The sequence below is a fragment of the Helianthus annuus genome, chromosome 9 (assembly GCF_002127325.2).
Source record: "Helianthus annuus cultivar XRQ/B chromosome 9, HanXRQr2.0-SUNRISE, whole genome shotgun sequence".
Taxonomy (NCBI): Eukaryota; Viridiplantae; Streptophyta; class Magnoliopsida; order Asterales; family Asteraceae; genus Helianthus; species Helianthus annuus.
The window spans coordinates 135,667,022-135,689,723 of NC_035441.2; the positions used below are offsets into that span (position 1 = coordinate 135,667,022).

The window sequence follows — 22,702 nt, forward strand, 5'->3', positions numbered from 1 at the left end:
GGCTTTACGCCTTTGGGAGTTTAATGACCATGTCCCGGATATCCTTGGCATCATTTTACGAAATGGCCACGACCTTGACACGCGGGTGTAGGCGTACACCCGACAATGTGTCCATATTTATAAAAGTATAACCGTTGGTTTTCCCGCCACGGTTTTATGCTATGTGGTGTGTCTATTAACTTTAAACCCGACACGACCCGGGCGACTGAACGCATAGTGAACATGTAATTCTTTTACAAGATTAAATTTGATTAATTATCCCAAGTTATAAAGAGTTTGTGCCTTGTGCATTCAAATCAATTTTATTAAACCTTTTCCAAAAGTGTCGGTTGAATGTATTTACCAGTGTAAACTGACGTATTTTCCCCAAAAAGATTAAATGCAGGTTCTACACGAAATAGGCTGGCCACTCCTTAGCATCGTTAGAGTCTCGCAAGCTTGGGATGCCACTATCTGTTGAACATTATTTCCTATTTTATTTTGATCCCCCTGTGGATTGTTTCAACTACCTGTGATACTCGGATATTACATTCGATGGTTGAAATATATCTATCTTTATGCTTCTGTTGTGCATTTAAATATTGTGTGGTTTGACTATATTGTTGCCAACTACGTCACGGTAATCCCCCACCGGGCCCACCGATGAAACGTGTGGAAATCGGGGTGTGACATCCGGTCATCATCGTTCTTCATCAGCATCTCTTATCACCATCATCGTACATTGTTCACAGACCTGCAAAACCCGAGCACCGCCACCATCTTCACCGTTGTTCAATCACCGCCACCATCTTCATCTTCTCCGTTGAACCACCACCACTTCACCTGCAACTGCAACCTCCGTTCAACGTTTTCACCCGACATAACCAGCCGCCCATCATCACCTTTAACATCAAAACCGTATGTCTCTGGTCTCCTCCTCACCTCCGGTCATCTTCTCCGTTCACCAACCTGCAACTCACTGTGAATTGATATTCGTGTTTGTGTCGATTGTTAATCGAAAACAAAAGGTTGCAGGTTTTCGAAAGAGAGTAGTAAACGATTTACGGATAACTTTTGACAAAGAGATAGAATTGTTCTTGTAGATACACAGACTGCTGGTAGTGACAAAGGAAAGTTAATGAAGGGACACAGAAAGACCCCCTAGACTTTGGGAAATCTCCAGTTCACCCCTTAATTGTGTATTAAAAAAAAAACTAATATTAAAAGAACAAGTAAAATTCAGATGCTTTGCATGTGAGGTGACTTAACAAAGAATATTAATACAATTTGTGTTAAAGGTTGAACCTATAGCAAAACATGAACATAAAGATTGGTTTTTGCCGATTTCATAGTGAAAAGTATGAAATGCAGTTTAGGTATAACATAAAGGTTGATTTCTGCAGTTTTGATACACAGCTATATGATAACCCAACTGCTCATTCAAATGCAGTGATCAGATTCCAATTTGACCCATTCAGAGGTCGAACCAGTGCTCATCATGGTATGTACAATACAAGTCATTTAAGTAGATGGCACGAAACTTAATAGAGAGCTTTCGTCGACGAGCACATTATGTACTCACGTTACTTAAAAATTACACAGGTGATGGTGGCAGGTCCAATAACAACCAAAACCCCACACAATCATCAGAATCTAAGCTATCTTGGATTGCTAGAAAATGTAAACCTCCGCTTGTTTTCTTTGCAGCTTCCCAAGCTTCAGCCTCGCTTGTAGTCACGGGTGATTTCTTATACGAGGCATAAACATAACGGGTCGAAATACCGACAGATAGTACCAAATTAGCACGGGCCAAGTCAGCTTCAACTGAACACACTTCTAAACCGTTCATCCAAGCTGCAAGGACATTGTATTAGAAAAATGTACAATGAATAAAGTCAAAACATGTATTTCCTATAGGTTGCAAGATGAGTCCAAACGGGGTATATTTAGAATAGATAAAAACGAGCCGGGTTAATCTGACCCGCAAACACTCCCGCTTTTATTAGGAAAATTTGAATATATAATAATGAGTTCATTAGGATTATAAAAGCAAGGGTATTATAATGATAATCAACATCTTTAAAAAACATGATTCAAGAGGTTGTATGCTTAAAAAAAAGATACTTTCACCGACTTTCAACATGTTCTCCTTTAGTTAAATACTTTAATTTAAATTGATGAGTTTCGACCAATTCATAAGTAAAATGGTTGAAATTGTAATATTTAAGTAGGGGAATTGGTCTGTAATAATCCAAACTAGATGTCATTGGCCGTTGACAGTCCCACCTTTGAATATTCCCCCCACCAGTCCCACCTTTCACCTATTTTTCCTACACAGGTCCCCCGTTAAAAAAAACTTAACGGAGTTGAGATTTTTTTCCAAATTACAAACAGATTTTTAGGGCTTTTGATCAGAACAACGATACAAGTCCATTGATATAAAACTTACCTCGAAATGGTGCTCCAAATGACTTGATTTTTATTAACTGGAAATTTAAACACCCGAATTGAAGCGCCATTTTCATCGTTTCGAGGTAAGTTTTACATCAATGGACTCGTATCGTCGTTCTGATCAAAAGCCGTAAAAAACTGTTTGTAATTTAGAAGAAAACATAACTCCGTTAAGTTTTTTCAACGGGGGACCGGTGTAAGAAAAATAGGTGAAAGGTGGGACTGGTGGGGGGAATATTTAAAGGTGGGACTGTCAATGGCCAATGACCTCTGGTTGGGATTATTATAGGCCAATTCCCCTATTTAAGTGTTTTCCACTCCGTAGAACATATGCCAATGCATATAGGAATCGAATCACTTTTGAGGTCAAACTGGCGACTCTTAAATTCAAAATCAATATGAATTTTGATATATAGGTAACACCACTCTTTTGTTCTTTCCTGATATTCATAAAAAACTTGCTACTATAGACTTCATAATGAATATCATAAGGGTTTAAACACATTCTGAAGTCAAAACATAGCTCAGTTAACCACAAAAGTCAAAGTTGCAGACCTTTTGCAATGGAATTATGGAAGCAGTAAGAAGCTTAGCTATCTTGTTGTGAAATATGTTTGGTTACACTTTCAATTGATTTACTTATGAATGAGTTAATTTGTTTTGTTTTATCTCAAAGGATTACACTTTCAATTGATTTACTTATGAACGGATTAATTTGTTTTTGTTTTTGTTTTATCTCAAACTAGGTTAGAATCCCGTGTATTACACGGGTTGAATAAATGTAATTTTATATACTAAATTAAAAAATTATTCTTTAAAAATCTCGTTTATTACACGGGTTGAACAAATGTAATTTTATATATTAAATAATAAAAAAATTATATCTCTAAGAACCTCATGTATTGTATTGAATAAATGTAATTTTATATACCAAATAATAAAAACCCGTGTACTGTACGGGTTAAATAAATCTAATTATATATACTAAATAATAAAAAAAGTTATATCTTTAAAAACACTGTGTATTACACGGGTTAAATAAATTTAATTTTGTAACCTTGTATATTACACGGGTTGGATAAATGTAATTTTATAAACTAAATAATAAAAAAATATATCTTTATAAACCCCGTGTATTATACGGGTTGAATAAATCTAATTATATATACTAAATCATCATCATCATCATCATCATCATCATCATTATCATCATCATACTCAGTAAATCCCACAAATAGCAAAGCTAAGGTAGGGTCTAAGGAGAGTAAGATGTAGAGGCTCCTTTCAGTAAGACCCTCGACTCGATAATAGTTTTGCATCAAGCTTTGGACATAAGGCACATAACACTTAGCAATCGGGACAAAGACCGATTAGTGCATGTTCCCTTTTGTCTTTCTGCTATCAACGCCCCCACATGATGATATGATGATGCATGATTAACCGTCCGCCGCTTTTAACGTTATTTTCACAAATTTAGTGAAATAACGTTAAAATTAGTATAATTTCACTTTTGCCCTCCGAGCGTCCACACATATATACATTATTAAAAGTTAGATTAGATTATATATGAAATTAAGTGTATAACAAAAAGTCTTTATAAATTTCACGTAGAATTAATTGGAATCCTTTATTAAAAGTAGGTTAGATTATATATGGGCTTATACGTGTGAGTAATTGTGATTATTGAATGGTTGAATTTTGAGGGTTTTGAAATGTGAATTTGATTATGATAGATTATATTTTAGTTTTAAAACTTCTAGAATGATTGAATCAAATATAACTGAGTTTTTTTTTTTTTCTGATCATTTTGAACATGAGCAAATAGAACGATAGCATCTAAATAAAAAATAACTAATTACAAATGTGAAACCCAATAATTTTACTTCTGTCCCGTTTGAACGGAAAAGATAAGTACAAACTAAATTTAAAAAAAAATGCAATATTAAAATAAGAGAAAGAATAATCGATTTTTTTTCATAAAATATGAGATAAGGGTAAACTAAATAAAAAAGTGTCAATTTGGTAAATAATAATATTAAGTATGAAAAGGTAGGAAATTACAAATGTAGACATCTTCAATGAATGACATGTGTCCAAAATCAGGTTTCTTTTATTATATAGTATAGATGGGTCAAATAGAAAAATAGAACTGCTAAACAGTTAAAACGGGTTGAAAGTCGTGAAAATGTATTTTAAGTTCATACAGCATCCTAAACCCCTTGATTCAAAATTCTAGATTATTACTGAAATAATAGTGTTTCAAATCATTAGCAATTGTATTTAAAACATTTAAAATTGAACAAAAACTATATGCGAGCCAACCCAACAAGTTTTGACCCGTTACCCCATTGACCCATTTTGCCACCTCGAATTAAAGTACCAACCTGCCAACGGCCTTGCCCGTGAAGATGCAACAGCTAATCCAGGAATCAGCGTATTGTCATCGATTTCTATCCCCAGTAAATCCAAATCCAGAGTTGCACCAAAGGCAAATGATTTTTCTAGCGTCTCTAGCTCCTTCTTAACATCTAAAAATATTTTCAACTAATAAAAACCAAAATACAATAGTTCCTTCAAATCTTTACAGAAACATGGTACTCCAGTCCCCGAAATAGAGACCAATCCACAACAATCTTTTACTTAAAATAACAGTAACTTTACATAAATCTGCATCAAACACAATAAAGAACTTACCTGAAAAAGGTAACTGAACAAAAGCCCATTTTTCTCCATACAAAGTGTCGGGAAGATCCATTGGAAAAGGGTTATCGAGTGCAAGAAGAGGTTTAGATCCTTTCTGGAAACCAGGATGCCGTTTATATACCGTTTCATACCGTTCTTCCAGCCAAAGAAGGAGAGACAGACACTGAAATCGCATAGTTTCATACATAATTGCACATCTTATGCTAGTTTACTATAATCATGATTAAAACTGATAATCATACAGTTAAACTCATGGACATCTGGCATCAAGATGTCTCTTTACACATTTCAGTTGGCAGATAATGAGAATAAAATTTAGTTGTGGCAATCATGAATTTATGACCAATACCTCAAAGCATGATTTATATATGGGTTATCTCAAGTTAGACAACAGGTTCATTTGGGTCAATTCAAATTAGACAACGAATCAAAACAGGCAACTCACATAAAGTTAACTTAAAACGGGTCCAAATGGGTTAGGCTGTTAGCACCACCCACGACCATTGTTTGTTTCCACCACCGCTACCTCAGATGCCACGACACCATAATAGAATACAACAGGTGGTACTTTTTTTCTAAACCACCAACTTCGGTCGGAACCCATTTTAACCGGAACCAATTTGACACATTTTTAAAGTGACCCATTTTGACCCGCATGTATTTTGCTCAGAAACCGTTTTAACTCGTTACCCTGCCCGACGCACCCATTTTGTATAGAATAAATACTTAAACATAGATTATAAACAAGATGACACGCACCCGTTTGCTAGGAATCGGTTTAATACCGAGCTCTTTACAGGCTCTAGTGATAATGGTCTGCATCTGTGACCTACAACCATCATTAACAAACCAATCTAAATCAAGTGTTAACAAAACAAAAAATAAACAAACATTTTATCAAATAAATGAATAACCACCTGAAGAATCGGATTTTATCGGGTATAGGCACATCCAACTCATCACAAATGGACACAATTGCATCCTTCAAAGTAACACTATTAATAACATTATTAGGAAAATACTTAGTATACTGAAGAGATAAAGAACTATCACAAGCTACAAGCTCCCAAATCTTCTTCCCTCTAATATCCAGTATAGGTCTGGAGCAAAAATCCAACTCCCATTCTGTAACACTCTCCGGGTCGGTTTCCGGGTCAAGATAACTCAATTCTGCAGTGGGATCATCAACTTCTTCTTCAGCAGCATCAACCGGTCCTACGGGCAATGAAACCGAGCTTTCGGAAAGCGAATTGGGTCGAACAGTGAGGGGTCGAATGGGTAATTTTGTGAAGAAGGGAGGTGGGGTTTTGATGGAGTGAAATGGGAGTTTGATTCTTGTGGTGGTGTTGTTGATGGTGAGAGTAGCCATGCGAATGGTGGTGAGGCTAGTCATGGAGTTGAGGGAAATGGGTGGAGGGAGGGAGGGAGTCAGTTCATGGCGTTGGTTATCGGCCACAAGTCGGGTTCATCGTTTGGAACAGTAGCCAGGTGTTGTTGGATAAGGAGGCCGGTATTTTCAGCAACTAGCGGAGAATTTTGTATTACGCAAAAATTAAATACTTTAAGATTTAAAAATAGAAATATCATTCCACAGCTTTTTAACTAATAAATAAATAGTTCTTAGAAACCTGTTAAACTGAAAAATAGATTTAAAACCAGTGAACCGCTCAAGTGTATTGAGGCGTGTTAATAGGGATGACAATCAAACTCGAATCTGATAGGTAAACCTGAAACCCGACACATTTGGGACAGGTTTGGGATCGGTTAATCGGGTTTGGGAATAGTTTTTATTTTTTTCGCGGGTTTGGGACGGGTTTGGGATTTAATGATATACCCGTTTACCCGACCCAATTACCCGATAAAGTGTACCCGTTTACCCGATTGTATACCCGATATAATTTCTTTTATATTATTAATATGTATATAATGATACATCCATTTTTTACACATATAGGTATTCTATTCCGTATACATTGTAGTTATTTGATATATAATTTTATAATAACAATACAAAATGTAATTGGTTAGTAGTTACCCGATAGATACCCAATGGGTTTTGAGATGAGCATACGCAACAAGTAATCTTTTTAAATTAACGGGTTTACCCGAAACCCACGGGTATACCCGATAACCGATGGGTATTTACCCGCTAGAAACCCGATGGGTTTTGGGACGGGTTTGGGACAAGCTTATCTAATCGGGTTTGGGTTTAGGATTACCTAAACCCGTCCCAAACCTGACCCATTGCCATCCCTACGTGTTAGTTTCTAAAATTTAGAGCGAAACGTAAAATATTATCGGAGAATTAAGACGATAATAGCCAAGTCAAAATGTTAAAAACTTTATTAAAACATGTAGAATTAAGACGATAATAGCCAAGTCAAAATGTTAAAAACTTTATTAAAACATGTCAAAGTATATTATAATAATAGTTAAATAAATTTATAAAGTATAAGGTTTAATAATATTAAAAGTAAATATAAGAGTTATTTTGCACCTTTACTACTATTCGAAGGCAAGCAAACAAAAATATATAGCATGTAGGGGCGAACCTAGCTTGTTAATAGGGGTAGTCTCCGTTACCTCTTAACGCTTTAACGGTAGTGTAAATTTTGAAAAAATTGACGTTTTTTCGTTACCCCTTTTTTGAAACGTTGCCCCTATAAGTATTTTTTAAATTCTAAAATGTAATAAAGTGTTTGTAAGTTGAGCTTGTGAGTATGTATCATGGTATTGAGCTTGTGAACGTTCAGTAAATAGTTTGTGAACTATTTGGTGAGAAATTCGTTTACGTTTGTTCGTTTAATAAAGAGTAAACTTCCGTTTTGCTCTCTGTGGTTTAGTCACTTTAACGGTTTTGCTCCAAACCTTTAAAAATAGCCATTTTACTCCCTGATGTTTCGGTTTTTTTGCCAGTTTGCTCCCCGCCTCTAACTCCATCCAAATTGTTTGTTTTCCATTTTGCTCCCCGCAGGGAGCAAACTGGCAACAAAACCAAAACATCAGGGAGTAAAATGGCTATTTTTAAAGGTTTGGGGCAAAACCGTTAAAGTGACCAAACCACAGGGAGCAAAACAGAACTTTACTCTTTAGTAAATGAACGCACATGAACAAAAACTTTCGTTCGATTAGTTAAATTAACGAACATGAACAGATGTCTCGTCGTTTAAATATGTTCGTGAAGATTCGCTCATTTACATTTGTTCATATTCATTATTTATGTTATTCTTAACGATTTGTATACATTTATTATTTCATTTATTTTTTTTAACTTCTTTAGTTCTTATTTTATTACCCTAATAAATCTAAACACCATTCCCGCCTTGCTTATGCACTAGTGCTTTAACATCAACAAATACTATCGAATATCTGGTCTAGTGCTTTAAGTTTCAGCGTTGCCTCCTCCGCCATCCACCTCTAGCCCCCGATGTCTTTGCCGATTTTATTTGCGTTTGTGAACACATTCATTTCCTTAATGAACAAACACAAACAGAAAATCTCTTTTGATAAGTGTTCATAAAGCGTTCGCAAACAAAGCCCAGCCCGAGATGGAACTTTTTTCTCTCAAAATTTATAAAATTATAAAACAAGCTATGGTAGATCTGTACATACTCTTATCTAGGGGTGTAAACGATGCGCAACGGCTCGAGAGCTATCCGGGATCGGATCGGTAAAAAGCTCGAACGAGTCGAGCTTTAACGAGCCTGAGCTCGTGTCTGAAATATGACTCGTTTAGCTATCGAGTCCGAGCTCGAGCTTTGCATACAAAGACCGTTTAAACTCGCGAGCCTAAACATAATTTTATATATTATCTATCTCTTATATTAAAGCAAAATAGTGTTGACTATTTGACTTTGATGTGGCTATTCTCTTTGGCCAGAGAATTGTGATTTTGGGCGGCATTTTCCTCTCCTCTCTATTTCCTTCAATTCTTGAACCGCCTTCTTTAGATTATATATGGAAACCCCAATCAATTCTCAATCAGTTGAAATCTTCTCCAAAATTATGAATGCGTTTCCATTGTCTATGTCAGAGAATTCAAACGCAAATCCTTCTATGTGCTTCCAATCCTCTTCGATCCACACCATGAAATCCCCAGGTATTCAATCGCCAATTCACTCACACGGTTTTAGATTTCGAACCCTAATCGAGTAATTGGATCAGTAAGCTATTATAACCCTCGAACTCTCAATTCCATCTCTATTCTCACACTTTTTTTTTTGTTTCCCGCAGGTTACACCACATCTTCAGTTTGGATCGTGATTTGTGAACTTCATACTCAAGGTATGATCCGTATTACACATAGCACAATAATTGTTCTCCAAATTCCATCTCCATTACAAGATTTGATTTTTGATTTGATGGAAAGTTCCGATCTTTTGTTTATTAGAAGTGGTAACTGGTGTATTGTCACACCCCGAATTTCCACGTGTCACCGGTGGGCCCGGTGGGGGAGTATCGTGACGTAGTTGATATCATCATTTGTCAAACAACACAAATTATAATGCACAGCGGAAGCAAATGAAAATAGATTTATTTCAACCATTAAGTGTAATATCGAGTATCACAAATAGTCGAAATAGATCCACAGGCGGATCGAAAATAAAGAGAAAGAAATTGTTCAACAGATATATGCATCCCAAAGCTTGCGAGACTCTATGATGCTAAGGAGAAACCAGCCTATTGCGTATAGCACCTGCACTTAATCTTTTTGGGGAAAATACGTCAGTTTGCACTGGTAAATACAATTTAACTGACTCATTTTGAAAACATTTGAAAAATTTGGTTTTAAATGCACAAGGCACAAAACATTTTATAACTTGGGAATAATTAATCAAAGTTAAACTTGTAAAAGATTTACATGTTTGTTGTGCGTTCAGTCGCCCGAGTCGTGTCGGGTTTAAGGTTAATTGACACACCACTTAGTATAAGTCCGCGGCGGAAAGCCAACGTTTATACCTTAATAATGGACATAATACCGGGTGTACGCCTACACCCGGGTGTCAAGGTCGTGGCCATTACTTAAAATGATGCCAAGGATATCCGGGACATGGTCAATAAGCTCCAAAGGCGTAAAAACAAACAAAACCAAGTTTTCAAACGGGTCACATTGATAATACCCAACTACTAATGAGTTGGGGTCAATTGCCCGACCAAGCGGTATTTTATATACCGTACCCCCAAGCCCGTATAGGGAAAATAAGTTAAAAGTATTTACCTGAGCAAGTATAACCACAAATTCAAAAATGCACGTGTCTTTTACTGGGCTCCTATTCTGGAACGAAGGTTATAATAACCTATTAGAATCCTAACGGGTCTTTAATATAGCCTAGGCCTAGACCGGTTAGTTTTGAATAATAAATATGGTTTAATCGCGAGGAATGCGAAAACCGGAGAGGAATGTGATTTAGACCCTACAAGCTTGGATACTTGTATAATATGGGTAAACTAAACACATTCTGAATTTAGAGACTAAGATGATATGGTTTGACCCGTTTCGGCTAATATGCGTGAACTAGTCACATAAGCCGATCCGAACGCGAAAGTGCGTAACGAGTAACCATATAAGTCATATGCAAGTTTCCTGAGATTATATGCACCAAATGTATTGTAATACCAGTAAGGTATGTCCAAATATGCCCCAAATGTTTTTAAACGCCAATTACGCCTCATAAGGGCATTTTGGTAATTTTACATAGGCTAAAAGGGTAAAAACGGAAAATCTGAGTTTCCAACTTTAGTTTACTGTTTTAATATAAATTTTATTAAATATATCAGTAGACATTATATCTTTTATGTAAAAACTAGTTTCGACATATACTATGTCGTAAAAATGCCTAAAAAGGCGATTTGGAGCCATTTCCGGGTTTTAAAAGAAAAGCTGATATTTTTATATTTCCAGAAGGCTCAACATATCATATTTAACATAATAAATCAGTAGAAAAAGGTTTGAGGTCAAAAGGTTTTGTAAAACTCATTTTATGGCCGAAAGGGCAAAATCGGCATAAGCCGAATTAAGCTTAAAACCTCTAGTTATGCTCATCCTAAAAATAAATAAAAATCTTTAAAATTCCCAAAATATTATTATATAACAGTGGGTATAAAGTTTTGATATAAAATTCGGGTTTAAATAGGTTATGCGTTAATTACGCTAATTATTTACTAAGAAAGCTTCTAATTACGCTAATGAGCATAACTCTTAATCTAGACCTCAAAATGATGTCAAATTTTGGGGACAAGTTTATATTTCAGTAACTAAGTTGTCTACCCTTTTATATTTTCAAAAATCATGATTTTTGGACATCTGGGCATAATGGTCAACATATGGGCATTTAACGGAAACATGCATACGAACAAGATATCTAATGAACCATGTTGCATAATCACAGGAGGATATACAAACATGTTATTAGGTCCAGAAGAAGCTCTAAGGAAATCTTAATCTTGACTAAAACGGGTCAGAATTGAAAGTCAAAGCGAAAGTCAAACTATGCGACTTTCGGTTCCGAACCGGGTCTAAACAGAAAATTGTCGAGTTGAACATGTTGGAACATGTTCTTATACTTATTACCAAGTTATATTTATGTTCAAACAGGTTACATACAACCTACATTGCTAATTATGCGTTAATTTGAAATTAAGCATTCTGTTGACTTTTTATGATTAGCTTTGACTCGACAATTGACATGCTTAGAGTGGGAATCTGGAAACACCCTTTTAAGGGTTTGTTACCCACTTAATTACCTTCCTAAAGATATCTTTAATTCGTGATTTGACAGAGCACATTATGCTTAATCACGAAGTCAAACCTTAATTACGACGGTTTGACTTTTACTTAATTAGCTAAGCTAGAAAGGATTAAAGAAGGTTAAGGACACTTACAAGAGTCCTAAGATGGATTAGAGAGCCTAAGAAAATGTGTTGGTGACTAGAGGAGCTCCAGAAAGTCTTTAGCCAAAGTTCCAAATGAGCAAGTGTCAAATGATCACACTTGAACCCTTTATATAGTGAACTAGGAGCTCCAAGATCTTGACAAGCAAGTCTAGGGTAGTAAAGGGATGATCCCAAGTGTCCCTAAGGAGCTATTTACTGCCTAGCAAGCCCATAGATTCACAAATTTACGTTTTAAGTCGGTTAAACGAATTGGACAGGCAGCTGTCCAAAACTTACTGCCAGCGACGGTCTTACGGACCGTAAGCACATGGCCTTGCGGTCCGTATGCCTCCCTTACGGACCGTAAGCTTAAACCTTTACGGTCCGTAACCGACCTTGCTGAACACGCCCAGGTAATCTTCTTACGGACCGTAAGCCTGGGGCCTTGCGGTCCGTAAGCGATGGCCAGAAGACAAAAGTTTGAAAACTTTTAAGTCTTGACCATGCAACCATCAATGCCCGAAACATGCCTTCACTTTTCAGTTTGTGGGACCATCTTGACCAGCCATTGCATGGCTCATTTGCCCTTACATGTCCCCCATTTAATCTTTACTCAAAAAGGGACTTGTTACATGACGGAGATTTCAAAATTGAGTCTTGGACCCTCAAATACTTGGCCAAGGAAGATTAGCTATATTAATTCTTATTTACAAGAATTTTATTTAGATTAGGAGTAGTAACAACCTATATTTCCGAAGTCCTTGATAAAGATGTAACTTTATTTATCTGAGAGCAACCGGTTATCATATGAGATGATCATCAATTGATTTAAGGATCTTGGGATTTATAAAAATTTCGGGTCGCTCAGAGGTGATTTAATAACGTGTCGCCCTTGGGTCGTTCAGAGGTATTTTAAATAACATGACGCCCCTTTTTATTAGAAATCCTACCACATATCTCTTTATTAAATCCGGTTTCTCTGACACGTCTGTCACACACGACACGTGTCTTTATTCTAATGGACAGGAATTTTCGAGGTGTTACATCCTCACCCCCTTAAAAGAAATCTCGACCTCGAGATTTACTGAAACAATTGAGGGTATTTCTCCTTCATCGTGGATTCTAATTCCCACGTATAATCGGGACCTCTGCGGCCCTCCCATCTGACCTTGACAATGGGTACATACTTCCTTCGAAGCTTCTTTACCTGTTGTCACACCCCGATTTCCACGTGTCACCGGTGGGCCCGGTGTGGGGTACAGTGACGTAGTTGGCATCGTCATAGACAATCAACACAATATAATAATGCACAGCGGAAGCAGAATAGATACATTTCAACTTTAAATAAAGTGCAATAATAAATATCACAGTAGTTGAAATGGATCCACAGGCGGATCAAATAAAATAGGATAAAATAGTTCAACAGATATAATGTCGTCCGAGTTTGCGAGACTATAGTGGACGCTCTTAGGAGACAGCCAGCCTAATTCCGTATAGTACCTGCTCTTAACCTTTTGGGAAAAATACGTCAGTTTACACTGGTAAATACAAATCGACTGACTCATTTTGAAAATGATTGAAAATTGATTTAAATGCACAAGGCATAAATATTTTTATTAACTTGGGATAATTATATAATATAAACTTGTGAACGATTTACATGCACTCGTATCTTTGGTGGCCCGGGATCTGCTGTCCGGGCTAAGAATTAAATGACACACCACATTAAAGAGTTATACACGTCGGGTGTACGCCTACACCCCGTGCTCTGGTCGTGGCCATCTCGTAAGATAATGCCAAGGATATCCGGGACACGGTCAATAACCCCCCAAAGCCTTTAAGTAAGACAAAACTGTTTAAACGAAGTCGCACAAGCTATTCAAGACTGTACACCTATAAGGCGCAGGACTTGTGCGCCCGATCAAGCGGTATTTTAAATACCGTACCCCAAGCCCGTATAGGGAAAATAAGTCAAAATGTATTTACCTGAGCAAGTATAAGTCACAAATGCTAAGTGTTGGTAGCTTTTACCGGGCCTCCTAATCTGGAACAAAGGTTTATAATTAACCTATTAGATTCCTAACGGCCTTTTATTTAAGCATAAGCTTTGACCGGTTAGTTTTAGGAATGATACGGTTTACGCACGATTAAGCGAAAGACCGGATAGAATGTGATTTAGACCCGACAAGTTTGAATACTTGTATAATATGGGTATACTAAATACATTCTGGATTTTGAAATAAAAATGATATCGTTTGGCCCGTTTCGGTCAATTTACGCAAACTAGTTACGTAAACCGAACCGAACGCGAAAAGGGCGATACGGGTAGACCAATGATTCAAATGCAAGTTCCCTGAGATAATATGCTTAAAATATGATATTATATCAGTAAGTTATGTTCTATATTGCCCGGAATAATTTTAAACTCAATTTATGCCTTAGAAGGGCATTTTGGTCATTTAAAAGTTAATAAAAGAGTAAAATTAGAAATCTGAGTTTCGGGTCTTGTTCATACAGTAAATATACTTAATATAACATATTATATCAGTAGGGTATGGCCCATATATCAAATTTATCATTTAAAACCAAACTATGCACCGTAGGGGCAATTTAGTAATTTCACAAGGGCTAAAAATGCCAAAACTGGAAATCTGAGTTCATATACTTATACTTACTGTTTTTATATGAAAATAAGCTAAACACATCAGTAGGTATAGGTCTTATATGTTTAAGACAAGTATAACGCTTACTATGCGCTTAAAATGCTAAATATGCGATTTAAGGGCGTTTTCGGGTTTTCAAATTAAATCTGAGATTTTTATATTTCCAGAATACTTAAAATAATTTATTCATCATATAAAATCAGTAGAAAAAGGTTTCGGGTCAAAAGGATGTGTAAAACTCATTTTATGGCTAAAACGGTCAAAACCGACATAAGCCGAAATGACTAGGTGATCTAGGATCCGTTCCGCCAAAAATTAATTAAAAATCATCAAAATTCCCAGAATATTATATTACTTCTGTTGGTAAAAAGTTTTGCATCAAAACGTGGCCAGAAACGGGTTCTACGCGAAAAGGACCGTTTATGTAAATTTATAATATAGTTTTACGCTAATGGCCATAACTCACAATCTGGACCACCAACTGATCCGAAACTTTCGGTGCAAGTTCATATATTAGAAATAAAGATTTCTATCCTTTCATTTTTCCAAAAATCACGTTTTATATCAAAAAGGGCAAAATAGTCAACTTTATGCATAAATAGGAAACATGCATTCGAATCGGCTAAGCATAGACTTATGACATAAAATTTCCAGAAAGTTTAGCTAAAATAAAAAAATAGTCAAAAATACTTTCCAATACAGATCTCGAACATGCATGTACGAATCCGAATCGATAGTCTACGGAATAATCGTTTTACAAGACTTTCGGTTCCGATTCGTGTCTATACTATAGATTGTCGAGTTGATGATGATTAAAGCACATTCTTATATGTATTACAAGTTATTTATGATGATCAATCAGGTTGCATGTCATCTATATCATTATTCATGTTATTTTTCACAAAAATCGCTTCTGTTGACTTTTTAGAAATAGGTTTGACTCGACATTTAGCATGCATGTAGTGGGAATCAGATGGTACCCTTTAGAGGGTTTGTTTCCCACATAAATACCAATCTATAACAAGTTTCAATTCGAGAAATGACTGAAAGAAATCCGTTTAATCAGAAAGTCAAAGGTTATGAACACCCAGTTTGACTTTTATCAATAAACATAACAAGAACGGATTAGAGAACGAATTGAAAGCTTACAAGAGTCCTATAGGTGTTTAGTGAACACTAGGATTCGACTTTGATGATCAGATTACTCCAGAAAGTTGCCTTGAATGTTCTTGAGAGTTGAGAGCTCCTTTGTCAAATGCAAATGTCCAAGAATAATGATCAAAATCTGATTTAAAGGTGGATCCAGAGCAATTGAAGTAGGTTACTGTTGAAGTAGCCATGCATGGCTTCTAATTGGAGCTTTTGGAGGCGAGTTATAGCTGTATGGCACTTGAAATCGGACCCAAATAACCCAAATACGATTTTCTGCTCGCTGGCAGCCCCACGCGGCCCGCTTGGGCTTTACCAGGCGGGTCGCCTGACCCTGGTTCAGCCAAACTTCCTTCAGTTTTGGCAGAAATGGCCCCTGAGCTTGTACGCGATGTTTCGGCTACTTTTCTCGACCCGTAAACCCCCAAACTTGGTTTCTAAGAACCTTAGGACTTTTACCAACATGGTAATGCCCTCGGATAACTTTGCGCTCAACCGAAAAGTCCTGAAATTCGACGTTGACGCTTTTAGTCCCTTAAGTACGGTTTTGGCCATAACTTTCTCATACGTTGACGAAACTTCATGAAATTTTTACCACATATTCTAGTGAGTATATTTTAGCTATACAAAGCTTCGGGTCTGCCAAAAGTTCACTCAGAGGTATAAATTAAACATGTTGACACTTTTGGCCCCTATAGTTTGCAATACTTCACTTTTGTGCAATTTCCGCGTCGTATGATCCATGAACCATCCGTTTAAGGTTATAAACATTATGTAGGGTTATCATAGAGTCTATTTATCCATTGTTGACACTTTGGACCCTTACGTTCCATAGTTTTCACTGTTTGTCACTTTTAGTCCCTCTAAAGTAGGTTTTCACATAACGGAACCTTATGACACGCGTCAAGACATTATTGGACGAAATTTTTCGAGGTGTTACACCTGTCGGTCCTCAATCGACACAGGTTTTTCTATAAACTTTAAGCTTTCGTCTATATGCACATCTGTATGCGGTATGACTAGCGATTCATCAGCTAGACATTTCTTCAGATTGCAGATGTGGAACACGTTATGATACCACTAAGCTCCTCTGGTAAGTTCAACTTGTAAGCCACCGATCCTACACATTCGATGATCTCGAATGGTCCGATATACCTCGGGCTTAACTTACCTTTCTTGCCAAATCTCATTACCCCTTTCCATGGTGATACTTTGAGCAAAACTTTATCGCCAACCTCAAACTTGAGGGATTTTCTCTTACCATCAGCATAGCTCTTTTGCCTATCACGGGCAACTTTTAGGTGTTCAGTAATCTGGGTAATCTTGTCCGTTGTCTCCAGGACTAATTCTGGTCCAGATAACTGGACGTCTCCTACCCCTGCCCAACAAATGGGTGTTCTGCACTTTCTACCATATAATGCCTCAAAAGGCGCAGCCTTAATGCTGGTGTGGTAGCTATTATTGTAGGAAAATTCGATCAGAGGTAGGTGCCTATCCCAACTTCCTCCTAGGTCAATCACGCATGCCCGAAGCATGTCCTCCAAGGTTTGAATAGTACGCTCACTTTGCCCATCCGTCTGAGGATGATAAGCTGTACTAAAATTTAATTGCGTACCCAGGGACTTTTGGAAACTCTCCCAGAAATGAGATGTGTATCTGGTATCCCTATCTGAGATAATAGATACCGGTACGCCATGCAGGGATACAACCTTATCCACGTACAGTTGGGCTAGCATGTCGGAACTGAAAGTTTCTCTAATAGGTAGGAAATGTGCTGACTTGGTCAGTCGATCCACTATCACCCAAATAGTGTCATTTCCTTTCTGCGTCTTGGGCAACTTGGTGATGAAATCCATTGTTACCATTTCCCATTTCCAAGTGGGAATCTCAGGCTCTTGTAGTAAGCCTGACGGTTTCTGATGCTCGGCCTTAACTTGAGCGCACGTCAGACATTTAGCCACATGGGTGGCTATAGACTTTTTCAAGCCTATCCACCAGTAATTTGCCTTTACGTCCTGATACATCTTATCCGCTCCAGGATGGACGGAATATTTGGAACTGTGGGCTTCCTTAAGGATGACGTCTCGAAGTCCTCCATAAACAGGAACCCATATTCTTCCATTTAGTCTCAGGATTCCGTCTTTACCATAGGATAACTGCTCTTCAGTTACTCCTAGCTTTTCATTGGGGTAGTTATCTTCTAATACTGCCTCTTTTTGTGCGGCTAACAACCTTTCATTTAGACTGTTCCTGACTTCAATGCTTTTGGCATTGATTCTGATTGGCTTTACCCTCTCTTTTCTGCTCAAGGCATCTGCGACTACATTAGCCTTGCCTGGATGGTATCTGATTTCACAATCATAATCGTTCAGAGTTTCCATCCAACGTCGCTGCCTCATGTTCAATTCCTTCTGGTTGAACAGGTGCTGAAGGCTTTTGTGATCAGAGTAGATCACACATTTAGTGCCATACAAATAGTGCCTCCACAACTTTAGTGCAAATACAACGGCACCCAATTCCAAATCATGAGTGGTGTAATTTTTCTCGTGCACTTTTAATTGTCGTGAAGCGTAGGTAATGACCTTGCCTTTCTGCATTAACACACAACCCATCCCGGTGTGTGATGCATCACAATAGACTACAAATTCATCAATCCCATCAGGTAACGTCAACACGGGAGCGTTACTTAATTTCTGCTTCAAAGTATCGAATGACTCTTGCTGCTTAGGTCCCCAATTGAACTTGCTATTCTTGCGAGTCAGCAAAGTTAGGGGTGCTGCAATTCTTGAGAAATTCTCGATGAATCTCCTATAGTAGCCTGCTAAACCTAGGAAACTGCGGATTTCCGTAGGTGTCTTTGGCTCTTGCCAATTCATGACAGCTTCAACTTTAGCGGGATCCACTTGAATACCACGCTCACTGACCACATGTCCAAGAAATTGGACTTCTCTCAACCAAAACTCACATTTGGAAAACTTCGCATATAGCTTTTCTTGATGAAGCAGCTTCAGAATACAACGGAGGTGCTTCTCGTGATCAGCTTGATTCTTGGAATAAATGAGAATGTCATCGATAAAGACGATGACAAACTTGTCCAAATAAGGTTTGCAGACGCGATTCATGAGATCCATGAATGCGGCAGGTGCGTTTGTGAGCCCGAAAGGCATCACTAGGAACTCGTAGTGACCATAACGAGTCCTAAACGCAGTCTTGTGCACGTCTTCATCCTTAACCTTCAACTGATGATATCCCGATCTCAGATCTATCTTGGAGAAATAGCTTGCCCCTTGAAGTTGATCGAATAGATCGTCGATCCTGGGTAGAGGATACCTATTCTTAATGGTAACCTTGTTAAGCTCTCGGTAATCGATACATAAGCGCATTGAACCATCTTTCTTCTTGACAAATAGAATCGGTGCTCCCCAAGGAGACGAACTAGGCCTAATGAAACCTTTGGCTAGCAAATCGTCTAGCTGCGTTCTCAATTCCTTCATCTCCGTTGGCGCTAGCCTATAAGGCGCTCTAGCAATAGGTGCAGCTCCAGGAACGATATCGATTTTGAATTCCACTTGCCTGTCTGGTGGCAAACCAGGCAGTTCTTCTGGAAAGACTTCAGGGTATTCTGATATAACGGGAATGTCTTCAATTTTGGGCTTTTGCTCATCAATGGTTAACTGTGCTATATAGATGACACAACCATTCTTCAAGCATTGGGACGCCTTGAGCATAGACACCTGCTCAGGCAATCCATGACGCGTATCACCCTGAATGGTGAGAGACTCACCAGATGGAGTCTTGATTACTACTTGCTTCCTATTGCATACAATCTGGGCTTGGTTATGCGATAACCAATCCGTGCCCAATACTACATCGAAACCGGCTAACTTAAAGGGTAGCAAGGAAAGAGGAAAAGAGTGGTTCCTAATGGACATAGCACATCCATCTAATACAGTTGAGACGGTCTCTAAAGTTCCATCTGCCAACTCTACCTCATAATTTGCACTAAGGGCTTTAACAGGCAATCCTAACAGCTCACAGAATTTACTATCCACAAAAGATTTATCTGCCCCGGAATCAAATAATACTCTTGCGAAAACGTCATTAATGAGAAACGTACCAGTTATGACGTTATCATTCTGGATGGCCTCTTGAACATTCATTTGAAAGACCCTGGCGTTGGTCTTCTTTCCATCCTCCGTCTTCTTGGCATTCTTTGGGCAGTTGGTCTTTATGTGCCCCTTTTCGTTGCAATTGTAGCAAGTTGCATCCTTCAACCTCTTGCACTCAAGAGTTTTGTGCTCGGAAGACTTACATATCCCACACATCTTGGGCTGGGATTTCTGCTCGAACCTGCACCTCCCAAAATGGTGTTTCCTACAAATCTTGCACTTGGGCCTATCGCCCGACTGTTGCTCGCTTCTCCTGGCCTCAGATCCCTTCTTACTGTCACGGTTTCCCCTATGTTTCTTACTCGATCGACGTGAATTATCATCTTCACGTTTCCTCTTGTCAGATTCCGCACTTCTTAACGCTCTCTGTCTCGCTGCATCCTGAGTGAGAGACAGAGATAAGTCGGTGACAGATCGGAATGTAACAGGTCGCGAGGCCTTCACACTGGCCTTGATTTCTGGGGCCAAACCCCCAATAAAGCGCGCGATCCTTTTAGGTTCAGGGGTCACTAGGTAAGGTACCAATCTGGATAAAGTATTGAAACTGGTGAGGTACGCCTGGCAATCTAGGTTCTTCATAACCAAAGATAGGAATTCGGACTCTATACGCTCAACCTCATGCTGAGGGCAGTAGTTTTCCTTGATAAGAGCAACAAACTGCTCCCAAGACATGCTATACAGGGCAGCCTTTCCAGAAGCCTGAATCAATGCTCCCCACCAGGCTAGAGCCTCACCCTTGAAAGACTGGGATGCAAACTTAACCATATCCCTTTCAGCACAACCACTGATATCTACCACTGTCTCAATCTCATCAAGCCATGTCATACAGTCAACTGCCCCTTTCTCCCCAGTAAACTCCCGAGGTTTACATGACACAAAATATTTATACGTGCAACCTTTAGCACATGGGGCTTCATCAACCACAAGCTTCTTGGGGTGAACACTGTTTTCATTTGAGGAATGTTTGGAAGGAGTAGGTGGCGGTTGGTTGCGAATCTCAGAATGATTCTTTGGTTTAGCATGCAGTGTAGATAGAGTTCTACTGCGGGTTTCACTGTACTCGCTGTACTGTCGCGCTAAGGCTTTCGCAACCGCATCATTCACAATAGCTTTTAACTCGGCACTAGTCACTAGGAACTTTGCATCATCACGGTTCTCAACCGGATGGCTATTGGCTTCTTCTGATCTGGCCATGTAGCTTCAACACTACATATATTTGATAGACAAAGTTTTCACTTAAAGGCTCTTATAGTATTTTATGTTTTATTAACCAAGGTTTTAAATTGCCATTTTAGGTTAATTTATTAAAACATTAGGATGTGGTTATTATCCTATAATACTCTTATTATTAGCACATAAGGCCTAGTCACAAGGACAGTTAAGATATTTAATAACCAAGATTTTACAGTATCTAGGTGTTTTAGGTCGAATCATAGTTCTCTACCATCAATTAACAGGGAGTCATAAGCTACCACTGTCCTTAGTCACGGAGGACATTAAATTATTGCCCACAGGCACTTCACTTCAAAGGAGTGGTTAAATAATTCAAGGGAATTTAAAATTAACTGTCACACCCCAACCAATGGCGGAAACATCGGGATGAGACGAAGTGTGAAGATTGCTCGAGACATCATAACGCTATTTGTGACAATAATTTAATAATCCAAATTTCATTTCCAAAATAAATGTCAAAACATTACAAGAAAAGCAAATAACAACATTGTTCAACATAACATAAACAAAATTGATACAACACTTTAAACCTAAACGTCTAAGTGAGTATCTAGGCATCTTTGCTATCCGTTTTCATTTCATCATCATCAACCTGTAACATGTTTAAAAATACAATTCAATGCAAAAGCAAAGGCGAGTATACAAGTTTGGTACGTACATAGCATAAGTTAAAAAGTGTGATCAATTCCTCATGGCAAGCATATGATTCAAGATAACCTTAAATATGGCATGTGTCTAACATATCAAACCAAGAAAACGCAATATGCTCAAGACATAACCTCAAGTTTACGGGCGGGTCGTTAATCCTATAGCGCTACATATGTCAAGGTTTGGCTCGTACGAAGTTAATGATAAGTTCAACACATAAGAATAACCCAAGTTTAAAGTATCAAGTCATCACGTATACAAGCATGTTATAGGAACGTTCATGTGTTTAACAAAGTGTTCATGTGTGAGTTAATAGGTAAACATGTTACACCCCAAAAGTGGTAAAAGTAAAAAGGGGGAAATACGAGTATACTCACGGTTTACAAGTGGTGACTTGAAATTCCGAGAGCAAGTTTGTAGATGAATTAGTTCGGAGCACCTTGTCCTTCTACACAAGGAAACGTAGGTGTGTGAGTTTGGCGTATAACGGAAGATTATAGATTCGGAGTTTTTAATATATAGAAAGTAACATAGTGAAAATAATCATCTTGTACGCATAACTCTTGTTCTTGACACTATTGAAACTCAAAAGAGTTGGTATGATTTCATGGATTCTAAGATCCATTAGAGTCGTAACAAGGGCATGGTCATAGATGATGTAACGTCCACTTAACAAATAACTATTAAGTCATCATCAAGTCTTAGTTACTTAGATGTATACATATAGAATAACTTAGATATTATATAGTTTACAAGTCTTATGATTCAAGCATGAGGTAGGAGATTAATGTCTCCATTTAGGTACCTCTTTGTGTCATAGAATACATACATGAG

At 37.9% G+C, this 22,702-nt stretch overlaps 1 protein-coding gene across 1 annotated transcript; it reads right to left on the reverse strand.

Annotated features, from left to right (window-relative positions):
* Positions 1 to 1,356: 1,356 nt before the first annotated feature.
* LOC110878797 (protein TAB2 homolog, chloroplastic) lies at positions 1,357 to 6,703 on the reverse strand. Its single transcript, XM_022127161.2, has 5 exons — positions 6,051 to 6,703; positions 5,893 to 5,962; positions 5,125 to 5,296; positions 4,815 to 4,958; positions 1,357 to 1,833 (listed from the first exon to the last, which is right to left on the reverse strand). The coding sequence occupies exons 1-5, from the start codon at positions 6,524 to 6,526 to the stop codon at positions 1,574 to 1,576; spliced, it is 1,122 nt and encodes a 373-aa protein (XP_021982853.1). The 5' UTR covers positions 6,527 to 6,703; the 3' UTR covers positions 1,357 to 1,573.
* Positions 6,704 to 22,702: the final 15,999 nt, after the last annotated feature.

Coding starts and splice junctions, on each gene's coding strand:
- LOC110878797 (XM_022127161.2), bottom strand. CDS start 6,526: ATGACTAGCCTCACCACCATTCGCATGGCTACTCTCACCATCAACAAC. Junction 5,297..5,892: donor AACCGATTCCTAGCAAACGG/GTGCGTGTCATC, acceptor ATGCGATTTCAG/TGTCTGTCTCTCCTTCTTTG. Junction 1,834..4,814: donor ACGGGCAAGGCCGTTGGCAG/GTTGGTACTTTA, acceptor ATGTCCTTGCAG/CTTGGATGAACGGTTTAGAA.